The following is a 13,956-nucleotide window of genomic DNA, read 5'->3' as shown; positions in this document are numbered from 1 at the left end:
AACATAATTTTCTTTCGTATCGAACTCGAAACTTTACTTAAGAGAAATTAAATATGTAAAATTTGAACCAATCACATGTTGTTTTCAAGCATATACATTTAGATATCTTTTAATTACTAATATATTTTCACTTAAAAGCAACAAAGATCAAGGCTTCCTTGTCGGCCATATAAATAAATCAAGGATTATATTCTATCATATACTAAGTTTAAATACTTTTTTAAATGAAACGTGTTACTACTTTTTTGATGACTTACTATCGAATTCAATTCTCACTCAATACACATTGGGAGGAATGAAAAACTTTACATGTAACTATATTCTGCTGAATTATGAATAGTCGGTATCCGAAGGTGACCGAATAAAAAAAATCAAACAACTTAACCCCGAAATCAATTTAAAAATGCAATGACACGGAAAGTGAGGAGAAAAGATTGCAAGACACACAAACACAAGTGGAATAAACAAATTATCCAAAAACAGATAAAATAAAAATAAAAAATAAAAATAAAATAGTATGAATGACAGAATCTAAATTCAGTCGGTGGTATCTGAGTCTCTCTCAGTCACAGCTCAGCTCAGAGTGAGAACACTTCACAGATCTGGGCGGTGACTCAAGAGATCTCCACCTTCCTTCATTTCATTTCAGTATCAATCAGGTACCCACTTTGCTTCTTCTCATCTTCATGAACTCCATGTAGTAAAGATTACATTTTTATTCTAAAGTTTCATCATTTACCATTTGATTCCTTCTAAGGTGTATCATTTGCTCAATTGGATCTGTTTAAGCTTCTTAGTGGATTATAGCTTAACCCCTTTTTTGGATCTTGCTCCTTTTGTGCTTAAGCTTAAGTATTCTTCAAAATATTGAAACTTGGTAAATAAATGAGTGATGAGTTTGTTTATTATGTTCAAATATCTGGAACTAGTTTGAACTACTTGCTAAGTTGTGTGTTCAATGCAAATTGCAAAATGATATGAAAATTTTAACTAAAAATTGTATTTTTCTGTTACGGGTTTTGGTGGAATGGTTTGGCCAATTTTGCTGTGTAACCTTATTGCTTGGCAATTTGCATTGCAAAAGATACTTTTTTTTGGTTATGCTAAGTTGCTACCACATGGGGTTAATTGGAATTATGGAGACGGCGAGTGTTTCCACATTTAGTTGAATTTTCCTAGTGATGGCATGGGATTCTGGTTTGAAGCATAACCTATTGTGCTATGTGCAGCCTCTTATCTTTTATTTACTTCTCAGCTGATATTAAATTGGTGGCCTTGTCTTTAAGAAACGTTTATCTACAACAAAACAACTTAGGCAGGAGAGATATTTACTGTCATATAGCTACAAGTTAAAATAAGGAGTGGAAAACATGTGATGAAATATAGATGTAGAAACAATTTTATTTATTTAAAACCCCGTGTTGAACTTGTTGCTTAATTTGTGCTAGGTCCATTGGCTCATTGCTATTATCATGTCAAGGAGGCCAGTAAATCCTTCACGCCGGTTAGCTGATGGTGGAAGTATATCATTTGTGTCCTCTATCAAGGCTAAATCTCAGAACTCTCCTCTACTATCTATTGGGCTTGTTATAGTGGTACATATCTATTGAAATGTTTATATCAAGTTTCATTATGGAAATAGTCTGATATCATCAGGTTTAATATGCATTATTTCTCTGCGCCTGTTTGATGTAATTACTGCATTTTCTGATGTATGGGTATTTTCTACTTGTTCTTACCTCTATTCCGAACTCTATATATAGTTTTCTCTGTCAACTTTTTCCAGTATGTTCATCAATCATCACTGCTTGCTTTCAATACACATTGCAATTAATGAGTTGATATATGCAAATTTTCAGGGTGCAATCCTCCTCATTGGTTTTATTTATAGCAGCTCAGGTTTGTAATTGATCCTTTGACTTGAAGTTTAAAACTCTCATGATAATGGATGTTTTATCGAAGAATTATATAAGGATTTTGAATTGAACAGTTCTAAATCATCATACACGGTCTTTCTAATAATCATCCTACTTACTAACTGAAGAGTGTACTGAATGTTTTTTAGGTTTCAAGATATACATTTATTTTTTCATTTAATGCTTTCTTTATAAAGTAGTAGGAGGATTTGTATGAGTGTTTATAGGAGGACATAGAAATGCTCTTTTGAATTTGTCACTCCAAATATTGTGGTTCAGATACCAGATTAAACTTATGCTTTTGGATACAACCTTTTAGAAATTAATGTTTAGTATGCTTGTATCCTATCTTTAATTCATTACGACGATGCTACGGTCACAGGATAATACAGTGGGGGTACTCTAAATAGATAACAACAATGTAACTAAAGAAAAATGAGGAATATAAATGAAAAAAAGGTAGCAACTTGACATCAGGCTATACACAAAATGACACAATAACTTCCTCATAAGAAAGGCACACTGTAGTCCCATTTAGAAGAGTGAACTCAAATCCTATTAGCCTTGCAATTTTGTATTTTGAATTTATATCAACCAGATTTTGTGAATTAAGCAGACTCGTATTAAATTAAAAGCCTTACTTTGTCCATCACCTTACAAAATGCAGTAAAGATCATAACTGTAAGTTATATCTTCATAAGAAACCAAAAATAATAGAAATTACATCATCATGTATATCCATAGGTTTTACACAAGCCTCATATATCCTGCCTCTTCCTGTGCTTCATTATGTCATTCTCAAATTGTCAACTTTAGCAAGAAAATGGATAGAAATTTGGCAGACATCACTGCATAAATTATCAATGAACATGTTCTGTTTCATGAACTGGCATTTGCTTGACCCTGATTTGTTTGATCACATGGCAGGTGGATCTAGTGGTGATATTAAGGATGTAAGCAAACTTGAAGGTAAATAAAACTATCTTTTTATTACTTAAAATCTTATGCTTACAGAGCAATTTCCTTGAAAAAAATCCTATGTGAGTATATGAATCTGCAGTCCTAAATCACTAAATGCCTTACTTCCACCAAGTATGGTTAATGTTTTAGGTGTCTCCTTTTATTTTTGAATTACGTGGTATGCCTCCAATGAGTATGCACATAATGAGGTATTGTTTTTTGAACTTGCAATACCACCTTGTAACTTGTTTTTGAGGCGGATGATGTGGTCTATAACTAGAGAAGAGTTGTTTGTTTTTGACTCATGATTGACATGTCATGTGTACATTGATAGGATTCTGCATCTTGTTTTACCTTTTGTTTTCTATTTCGGCTTTCAATGACTAAATTAGTTATATTGACTGTGCTTGTGCTATCTATACACCATTGGCATAGCTTCGTGCTCTAATGATAGAAATTATGGCTAGTTTGGCTTTTGGTAAATCACCACCTAAGATTTCATTACCATGCTCTCTTCCCTCATCTTCCTCTCTCTTTACTATGAATTATTTGGATCAGATTAGGAACTTTTAAGGCCTTGGGCAACTCTCCAGTCCCATAGAAGACAAGGAAAGAGATAGTAATCCAAATATAGAACTCTAGGGTGAGCAAGTGTGCAAAATCTCTCATAACATTTTTTTTACTACATAGGCGGTACAGACTTTTATTTGGGACTTGATACTGTCTCATCATAATCTGTATGTTAGACATTGTTAGTGTCTTGTGTTTATTTCATAAGTTAGTAGAAATTCATTGGCTTCTAAAGTTCTAATGTATGACTGTTGATTTCAAATTTGATTAAGTACAATTCAGTAGCAACTTAAACAGCCCTAGTGTGTCTATGCAGGTGGTGCATCATGCACTTCAGAAGTCCTACATGCATTGCCCATTTTGAAGAAAGCATATGGAGACAGCATGCGAAAGGTTTTGCATGTTGGCCCAGACTCTTGTTTGCTGGTACCGAGTTTGTTAGAAGAGGATACTGAGGTTTGGGGAATAGAACCATATGAATTAGATGATGTAAGTGCAAAGTGTAAAGGTCTTATACGCAGGGGCATTGTGCGTGTTGCTGACATTAAGTTTCCTCTACCCTACCGTGCAAAGTCATTTTCTCATGTCATTGTGTCAGATGCATTGGATTACTTATCTCCGAGGTACCTGAATAAAACCCTGCCAGAGTTGGTGAGGGTATCCACTGATGGTGTTGTTATCTTTTCAGGTACATTCCCTTGTGAAGCTTCTGTTCAGTGAACTTAGTCTTGAACTGGATTTATGTTAGGCATTCATATTAGCGTATTTATTTAGCTACTTAGGGCTATATACACCAAGGCTAGCCAGCCACAGTAAATTGATGATCGTAGCAGTCTTTCATTGCTTATACAAATAATGCTCTTTTTACTTCTATTTTTCACAAGTACTGTTGGATATGATAGAAAGTTAATTACTATTATGCTCGTGCTTTCTTTCTCCTGATATCTCATTTTCGTGCGTAGGTTATCCAGGTCAGCAGAGAGCTAGAGGTGGAGAAGTGTCCAAATTTGGCCGTCCCGTAAGTGACTATTACTTATTGAATTTGTTATCTTTCATTCTTTTTAACAACATAGGTATGTGAGCTACCTGTAGCTTAGCTTTGATGTTGTTCTATCTAATTGGAATGTGTTGATAATTCATGTGAGATTCACAAGATCACTTGGGTTCCACACTCAATCTAGTGAAACCCGCTAACTAATAAGAGTGTGTCGGAAAGGATGTTAGTATTGCTAGCAATTCTTTTGATATTGATAATAATGGGAAGTAAGAAGTTATGAACTAGTGTTTTATCTGCTACCGGAATTAATATCAATAAAACTACTCTTGATTATGTGGGATTTGTTCTTTGCTTAATTTGTTTATCTTTTATGAAGGCCAAACTGCGGAGCGCATCTTGGTGGATAAGGTTTTTCGTTCAGACAGGATTAGAAGAAAATGAAACTGCTGGAAAGAAGTTTGCACAGGCTTCAGCCAAGAAGGCATACAAGCCAGCATGCCAAGTTTTTCACCTCAAATCATACCCCTGAAATGTTTACTGTGTCCTGTTTTACCCACAGACTTCATGGTAATAAACCATGGTGGCGAGGCTCGCACTTAGAGCACCCGAAGGGTATAAGTTCCATACTTTATGTTTGATATTATAGTCTTATTTGATCCGATTATGAAAAGATATCAATTTTTTTCTTTTTTTACATTCCCATTGTAAACTATTTTGTCTTTATAATTTTCCATAATTTTACGTTTCCACACTGGCTCTTTGTTTCTTAGTATTCATTATTTAGAAAACATGCCAATTTGACATGTTCAGTAACTATTACAATTAGTTTCTACTTTACCAGATCCTTGACTATTTGTGGTAATCTGTGTTGGCTTGTTATATTTTCATACAGTGATAGATGTTGTCTTTAATGTGACAATAATTTTGTTTAAGCCTGTTTTTTAGCAAGTTTTACCGAGTTGCAATCACTTTTCTACTAGAGATGGGCATGCCATGTAAAAACCAAAGCAAACTACATCTATTTTCAAGTCCCTAATAATTCTTCTGGCCGAGAAACATAACTATACGTAAAAATCTAAATCATCTACCAAGGATAGCTGAGAAATCAATGTTCCCCTTGTTTTTTCTCCATTGTCCTTTTTTTTTGTCTAAGACGTCTTTCAATCCACGAACATTTCTGATGTGGTTAACTCTCTTAATGAGTTTTTCCATACACAAACATGAACACAAGACGTTGTTTCAGAAAAAATCAAGCCATTTGAACCAATTATTTCTTGGTCCCATCATCATTTCTGATGATATGGTTTCACCCTAACTAATGTTCAAGTAGCTTGAGGACACTTTTGTTGATGAATTTAAAACACTCCCTCCGCTGCCACGACATTGTGATGAACCCACTGACATCCATGGAGACAATTGAACTTGTATTATGTTCCACAAGAATAAACAGAGAATAGTGAACAACATGTAAAATCAAAGGCAACACAGTAGTGCAAGTAAAAATGCCACACTTCACAGTTCACATGGTATTATTTTCGCCTTCCCTCAATCATCATTCATCTCTCGTGACTCAGGTCAAACATTGCGGCCAAGGCTTATATGTCCGTTAATATCGTTAAATTTCCACCTCACTTCAACTGACAAATATTCTAGTGTTTTGTTGGTAAATAATAATGCAGACACTGTGCGTCCCAATGGGACCTCAAATTAAATAAATAATATGTAAAGTGCCATTAACATAAGTAGTTAAATACCTGAAAACAAAAGGATAAGAAAGTTCACATGTCCTTATGACATTTGGCACCATATATGTATTTTCATGTCAAGAAATCATCTTCGGCTTCCGAAATTTGTGGCCACAAGTCATGAGATGCATGTGAGTGCTTGGCCCCTCCCCCTTATGATTGATGCATCACATTTATATTCTTCATACTCACTTGAGAAAAAAAAAAATTCTTTGAGAGGGATATTATCTTTTGCTTGAAATTGGTTATATGTTCCTCATAACAAATTTTTTTTTAGGGATTCAAACTTGAATTATTTTCATTATGGGAATTTAACTTGCTTACTACTATATCATTATTGATCACTTGAGAGTTGAGAGAATTATGTTCTCAAGTTAATTTATCATTTAATAAAATTTTCCTTTTGAAAAAGAAATCTAACTTACGTGATAGTTATGTGTAAGTCATACTTTCAATAGTACAATTGGTCACATGACTTTACTATTAGACGTAGACTAAGCAAAATATAAATTTCATATGTTATATGTATAAACTCAAATAAATTAATGTTGCATGGACATATTAAGCAAGAAAGACTTTTCATAAAAGTAATGGATTCTTCTTCTCGTGGTATACATTGTATTTGGGATGACAACGAGACGCATGTTAGAACTTTATATAAGTGACTATGACATCATCTACATATTTTCATTATAAAACTTTAAAAGTATATTTGGATGAGGTATTTTTAGAGGTAGTATAATTTTTTAGGGAGTTTAAAATGATTTATTTTGAAATACATTGTTTAGGTATCTTTTAAAAGGAATTGTAAAGTCCATGACAATTAATCTAGGTATTTTTACTAACAAGATTCAAAGAAATTGAAATAAACTTTAAAAAATAAGGGATTTCAAATTTCTCTCTCTCTCTCCTCATCTCCCCCCCCCCCCCCATTTTTAGCATTAAACTAACACAAACCCTAAATCAGTCATGAACTTGTTGGCCCGACCCTAAACTTGTAGGACCGACCTAAATGTGTCGGACATATGACTTATTTTAGGGTTTATGTATGTCCGGGTCGTCCCAACTTGCTCAAGTCGACCTGAATAGACCTTACTCATTTGTGCAATAGATTTATTATTTTTATTCAATTAATATTGAAGAAGTAAATATTTCTAATATTCTTTTTTCTTTTTTCGGTTAGACTTTTGAATTAAATTTAAGAGATTAATTTCTATGCACCGACGGTGTAAATAAATTTTACACCATCATTCAATCACATCCCTCCATTTTGTTATAACTCACAATTAATTTTGAATTTAATAATATCTAAAATAGAAAATGGAAGGTTGTGATTAAATGATGATGTAAAACTTTTTACACCGTCGGTACATAGAAATATTTTTTTGGGTACAAATCGGTGCATAGAAATTAATTTCTAAATTTAATATGATAAATGTTATGGAAATAATTAATAAAAAGCCGTTATAGAAAGTGGAATAGTATTAGACAACTAGACAAGGGATAATTTGGGTATTAGCGAGCAGTAAAAATATTAATATTTGGAATATACTCTCACTTTTGGCCATATATGACCACATGCTGGTTTTGTTTGTATTCTGTAGACACACACAAAAGAACCTACTTTCCGTTTTCTGTTGATTATTTAACAATCATACTGTTGTGAATTTTTGCTTTTCAGGGAACCTAAGCTAGAAAGGAGAGGAAGAGAAGAGGCCTCCCACTAGTTTGAATATTTGATAATTTATATTTTATAGCACGCATATTCTTTTCTCAGTGTTCTAAGTTTAAAAGGGATTATCAAAATAGTTTTCCAAACTTTTAATTTTTGTGAATTACTTTATTTTTTGGTGAATATAAGAAGAATTTTTGTCAATTACTTAAACGAGATGTTCTATATATGTGAAGTTAATTAATAGACTTAATTATAACTTAATTGAAAACTAAAAATACGAGATTTAGTAACAACTCCTACTAAATAAAAAATAAAAACAAAACAACTCCTACTAAATAAGTTCTTTAGTTTTTCTATTTTTAAAAATAAAATAAAAATTGTTTCAGAAGGGAGTATAACAAGCCCCTTTCTATGGCTTGACATGCTCCATTCTCTCCCTATAAATACAATGAGCATATAACCTTCACTTTCATCCATTCTTCACCAAAAGAACCAAACAACAACAACCAAGAGCAAAAATGAGGTCCCTAATCCCACACCATGTGATGATGATCTTAGCCATTTTCTTCTTCATGTCCTGCACCATTTCCCTAGCCCATGAAGTCTGCTCCCCAAAAGAGTTCCTTGACGTGCACAACCAAGCTCGCGCCGAGGTTGGTGTGGGTCCACTCTCATGGAACCACAACCTTGAAGCCTACGCTCAGAACTACGCTGACTTGAGGAGCCATGACTGCAACCTCGAGCACTCTAACGGGCCGTATGGTGAGAATATCGCTGAGGGTTACGGCGAAATGAAGGATGCAGATGCGGCAAAGCTCTGGTTCGCCGAAAAGCCCAACTACGACCCTCAGTCCAACTCGTGTGTCAATGATGAATGCTTGCATTATACACAGATGGTTTGGCGCGATTCTGTTCATCTTGGGTGTGCTAAGTCCAAATGCAACAATGGCTGGGTTTTTGTTGTTTGCAACTATGACCCACCAGGCAACTATGTTGGAGATAGACCTTATTGATTGGGTTGTGTACGTCCGATCAAGCTCTACAAATTAAATTTCGCGCATAAGAAGCATATTATAAATAATATATACTAAATGTTAGTAGTGAAAATGTGATTCTCAGGTGGATCGATCAAATGGTCTGTATTAAGCAAGCTAGCTCTCCCAGCATATATGTTTGTGTATTGCCATTATGCGCTAGATTAGAAATTAGTCAAATTACAATATGTGGATGTCGAGTGTGATATTCCCGTTATAATGAAAAAGAACTCATGCTAAAAGTTTGCTTTAGTGTGAATTTATTATTACATTAAATATGTTATTTGGTGAATGGGAGTAAAAGTAAAACAGCTGATATGGTATATTGCTTCCAAAAGAATGTTTAGTTGATGGTCATGATTTTGTAACGGTCATATGTATATTAAAGAACGCAATCAAGTGGTACAAAACTGGTTGTATTCACAAGCACTGACTGGGCAAAGATTAATTGAATTTTAAGATGAAACAAAATGAATTTCAAAAGCAGCCAATTATATTTATCCCCGGCCGGCTAGTTCGTTTTGTGCTGTATATAGCATTTTTGAACTAAAATTTTAAAATGCTTTCTAGAATTTAGTTTATGAAAGAATGAAGGGACTGATGATTTACAATAAAATTAAATCTCTTCATGTTGTGTGCAAACCAAACTGAGATAGTTTAGATCTGTCTTCTCTATTTGTTTCTCTTTCTCAGTTCCTCCTCTCTATTTGCTAACTCGATCTCTCCTACCTAATTGAGCATGAGTCCAAATTGCTACGACAAATACCCTTAGATATAGGCCAAAGTTAGAGTTAGATAATCGGTAGAACAATATATATTGGACTATATAATAATAATAAATAAAAGAATTTATTAAGTATGCGATCTCATTTACGAGAAGAATAATAAAATTTGAATTTAATTGTGATGTGTCGCCTAACATTCAATCATATTATGTTAATAGTGATGAATTTAGCTTTGTGTTCATCAAATTTAGCCTCGGCCACGCTAAAGCACAATCATAGTTAGTCATTGAGGTTGCAAATGCTAGAACATGAGTTGAATAAATGAGCCGCATCAATTTGAAATTAAATTAACGTCAATTAAGCCGATGCTACAATGGTCGGTGAATTTTATGTCGGTCAAGCGTACGCTTTTGATCGCTAACTTGAGAGGATGCTAATTAGCATTGACTCAATGATATTACCATTTAACATTTAACGTCAACTTTACATCGATTTATAGTTAGCGTCAAGACCAACGCTAAGTCTTGACGTTCAACCAACCATTTCTTATAGTGATTAGATTTTTTTTTCTCTTTTATGTTTTCCTCTTTTAGTTTATTAGTGTTTCGTTATGAATTCTTAGTTAAATAAAAAAAAATGAAGTTAAAATAATTAATATTTTCATAATTCTATAAAATATAAATAACTGATAAAGTCACGATCACATTGAGTGGAAACCAGTATTATTATATAAGTACCTGGCTGAATGTTTGTGTACATGCATGATTGGGGTGTTCGCAGATAGGAAGTTAGTGGTGCCAAAATGGAATCACGGGTTACAATACAATAATGCCAATCGATATCAAATATCAGATGCGTGCTCTCTCTTTCTCACAAACACACATATATAGCCGGCTTACAAAACGAATGATACTGATAATAAAAAAACAGTTGCTTATAGAACCAAACCAACCGTGACATATCAGAAAATTCACATGTGTGTATGGTAATCAATCAATATAGCTTCCTTCTGGTTCTGGCTATATCTTCTATTATATTCCACTTCTCTAGAGTAGTATAAATGAATGGTGGGTGGACTCCAGCATTAGAGGTTAACTAGGCAGAATTTACTGCATAATTTGTGCAGGTGGATGCAAGAATAACGAAAGCTGCTTTAGAAAAAGTTATCTATTTCAGAGGAAGACTTTTGGAAGCTCATGGCATGACTTTACTAATACTACTAATGCATGTGGGTAACAAATGACGAATGCCTCTTGAAAATAAGACGGTTTAATACATTCAGTTCATTATTTAAACTATGAAGAATTGAATTGTGAATTTAAAAAATTTGTTATAAAAAAATCATGATAATTCAAAGCAACAGGTATAAAATTCCTCTATTTTAAGTAAATAAATGCCCCATTCGACCTAAAAAGAAAACTAAAAGGGCTTGGATATATTGCGAGAGTTTGTTTTGTTTGACACGCTGTGGTCCAGTTGTTTCACGGGCTTGGCCTTTTTCCTTTAATCCATGAGACGTCGACCAAAAATATCCAAAAGGGTTGTGATACATAAAAACCCAGGGCTTATTTGATTATAGTTTTAGTTTGTTGTATTAAAACATAATATGGGATTTGATAAAAAAAAATTGGGAAATAATTTTATTTTAAAAAAGAACTGTTTGAATGTGGTGTTTTATATTTAAAAAACTGTATTGAAAAAAAAACAGAAATAAAAAACACTTTACACATGTTTTTGCTTAAAAATTCACTAAAAATAATTGATTTTTTTTTTTAGAAAACTGAACTATATATCATCAATAATAAGAAGGTACAGGCAAGCAAAGGGTCAAAAGAGTCCAGGAACCCCTTGCAGAAAAGTTATTAATTTTTTTATTCATCAGAAAATAAAATAATTGATTATTTGAAAAACTACTAAGATATAACTTGAAAAAATAATCGGATTTATATATATTTTTTCAAATTCTGATTTTTAATTATCGATAGCCACACACACAATTAATTCAAAGTGACTTTTTAAAAATAAGTTATCATTTCACAAAATAAGCAGACAAACAGACCTTATACACACCCTATAAACATCTCATTTTTTTATTTATCTCTCTTTTTATCATGTTATATCATATATTATGTGCATGTTCAGTTTGATGTTATTTGTTAAGGGAAAATGTTATTTCACATAATAACGTACGGAAAGTTATAATTTGACATATTAACTTTAACATAAATTGAAGAAGCTGAATTGTGCAATGTCGAATTCAATGAAAATCTAGGTTGAGTTCAATGCAATTCTAGACACACACACTACATCCATCCGTTGCTTCTCTCTTTCTCCTTATCCATTTCTTTGTCTACCCAACATTTTTCCAAACTTAGTTTTTGTGTTTGGAAGAAAATTTCATGAATCACATGACCCGCCTTGATTGAAGGTAGTGATAGGCAAACAGAGCATTCTGGCAAGAGACAAAATTGAGTACGCATGGATATGTTCGTCATGCAATTACGTGCACGCATATGTATTAATTTTCATATATACATCAAATTAAATTAAAGGTCTGTATTTAATTTATTTCTATATTTTTTTACCCTTTATCACACGGCGGTATGATAGCAGAAGGGAAATATATGTGGTATTGGTAAAGTCATTAGTCAAGTCTTTAACAATTATCTGTTACACTTCATGATCAAGCTATATCAAGTTTTTCCAGTCACACACACATGCACTATCATTTTGAAAATTCTATGTAGTACTAGTCTTGCTCACGAGCTAGCCAGCCACCTTAAGTACAAAATTTCCATGCTGAAATCCCTATAAATACCTCACACACCTTTTCCATCAAACACATCCCATTTCCAATTGAATTAATTTGACATTGGAGAAGCAAAATAACCAAAAATGGGATTTTCCAAGGTTACACTTTCTCTAATAATGTGTGTCTTGTGCTTGGGACATTATGTTGTCTATGGCCAAGACTCACGTGCAGACTACCTCAATGCACACAACGCTGCAAGGTCAGCAGTGAATGTTCCAAATCTTGTTTGGGATGACACCGTAGCTGCTTTTGCACAGAACTATGCCAATCAACGTAAGGGAGACTGCAAACTGGTCCACTCAGGTGGTGGTGGACGTTACGGGGAGAACCTGGCGTGGGGAAAACCTGACCTAAGTGGCACAGGGGCAGTGAAATTGTGGGTGGATGAGAAAGCAAACTATGACTACAATTCTAATTCTTGTGCTAGTGGAAAACAGTGCGGGCATTACACTCAGGTGGTTTGGAAAAACTCCATGCGCCTTGGATGTGCTAAGGTAAAATGTGATAATGGAGGAGGCACGTTTATTACTTGCAACTATGACCCTCCAGGCAACTATGTTGGCCAAAAACCCTACTAAGTGAATAAGTGATCATCGATCCATTCTCTTGGGTCACTTAGCAGCTATCACCATACTAAGAATAAATAAATAAATGTCGCGGTATTAGTTTCGTGTTACATTATGTCGGAGACATTGCTTCATAGGCAGTGGCTATCTTATTAATAATTAATAAATGAAATTTCCAATTTATGACAATGTTTATGCCTGTGAGTTATCATGCTGTATCGTATTTTTTTTTAAAGTCACAAATATCCTGTATCTTCGTACAAGATATTTTTATTTGAGTTGAATAAAATAACCTCTGTGCTAGGATTGTACTTAATTTAATAAGTTAAATCTCGATGGTATTCCTTTCTTTTACTATTTTTTGATATTATAATTGAACAACTAGTATATATTAAAGCTTGTAATATATCTACTTTCCCATATGTTGTAACTATTTTACCAGACTTTTGAGTCAAGAAAAACCTTATTCAGAAGTTAAAAAAACAATTTTGAATTTTTTATATTAATTTTAACACATTAAAAATATATTATAAGAGCATCATTATCCAAGAAACTCATTAGAGTTTCTAATTTAAATTTTGGTAATGCCACGTCATTTAAACCACTTTAATAAATTCTACTCACTTTTTACTCCAATCCAGAAATTCTAAAAAGTTTCTTAAATGGATCTCACAATATACCACACTACTTTCTTGTAAATCCAATTACCTATTAATTTGCTTTTTTATTTGTTTTTTATTTATTTTTTAATCATTAAATTTAGAAGAGAAACTTTGAGCAAAGTTTCTCTAGAAAGAAACTTTGGAGCAAAGTTGCTTGCCACGTGGAGAAACTTAATTTTCTGCAACAGTTAAGAAACTTTACTTCAGATGACATGTCATAAAGAAACTCACAAAGTTTCTTTGTTGCTGATGCTCTAAGTAACATGCCGCATGCACAACATGTAAATTGACAAA

At 33.3% G+C, this 13,956-nt stretch overlaps 3 protein-coding genes across 3 annotated transcripts; all 3 read left to right on the top strand.

The window, feature by feature from the left end:
- The first annotated feature begins 502 nt into the window (after positions 1-502).
- Positions 503-5,194, top strand: LOC130723577 (probable pectin methylesterase CGR3). Its single transcript, XM_057574682.1, has 7 exons — positions 503-659; positions 1,449-1,595; positions 1,860-1,899; positions 2,844-2,885; positions 3,763-4,134; positions 4,409-4,464; positions 4,820-5,194. The coding sequence occupies exons 2-7, from the start codon at positions 1,473-1,475 to the stop codon at positions 4,970-4,972; spliced, it is 786 nt and encodes a 261-aa protein (XP_057430665.1). The 5' UTR covers positions 503-659; positions 1,449-1,472; the 3' UTR covers positions 4,973-5,194.
- A 3,123-nt stretch (positions 5,195-8,317) lies between these two features.
- Positions 8,318-9,166, top strand: LOC130726458 (basic form of pathogenesis-related protein 1-like). The gene has a single exon (XM_057577719.1). It carries the CDS (start codon positions 8,382-8,384, stop codon positions 8,874-8,876), a length of 495 nt encoding a protein of 164 aa, XP_057433702.1. The 5' UTR covers positions 8,318-8,381; the 3' UTR covers positions 8,877-9,166.
- Positions 9,167-12,448: 3,282 nt separating this feature from the next.
- LOC130721859 (pathogenesis-related protein 1-like) lies at positions 12,449-13,189 on the top strand. The gene has a single exon (XM_057572442.1). It carries the CDS (start codon positions 12,518-12,520, stop codon positions 13,010-13,012), a length of 495 nt encoding a protein of 164 aa, XP_057428425.1. The 5' UTR covers positions 12,449-12,517; the 3' UTR covers positions 13,013-13,189.
- The last annotated feature ends 767 nt before the right edge of the window (positions 13,190-13,956 follow it).

Source organism: Lotus japonicus, chromosome 6 (genome assembly GCF_012489685.1).
Source record: "Lotus japonicus ecotype B-129 chromosome 6, LjGifu_v1.2".
In the NCBI taxonomy this organism is placed as follows: Eukaryota; Viridiplantae; Streptophyta; class Magnoliopsida; order Fabales; family Fabaceae; genus Lotus; species Lotus japonicus.
Note: the sequence above shows the minus strand (reverse complement) of the source record. Positions and strands in the feature narration are given on the sequence as shown.

Coding starts and splice junctions, on each gene's coding strand:
- LOC130723577 (XM_057574682.1), top strand. CDS start 1,473: ATGTCAAGGAGGCCAGTAAATCCTTCACGCCGGTTAGCTGATGGTGGA. Junction 1,596..1,859: donor CTATTGGGCTTGTTATAGTG/GTACATATCTAT, acceptor GCAAATTTTCAG/GGTGCAATCCTCCTCATTGG. Junction 1,900..2,843: donor TTTTATTTATAGCAGCTCAG/GTTTGTAATTGA, acceptor ATCACATGGCAG/GTGGATCTAGTGGTGATATT.
- LOC130726458 (XM_057577719.1), top strand. CDS start 8,382: ATGAGGTCCCTAATCCCACACCATGTGATGATGATCTTAGCCATTTTC.
- LOC130721859 (XM_057572442.1), top strand. CDS start 12,518: ATGGGATTTTCCAAGGTTACACTTTCTCTAATAATGTGTGTCTTGTGC.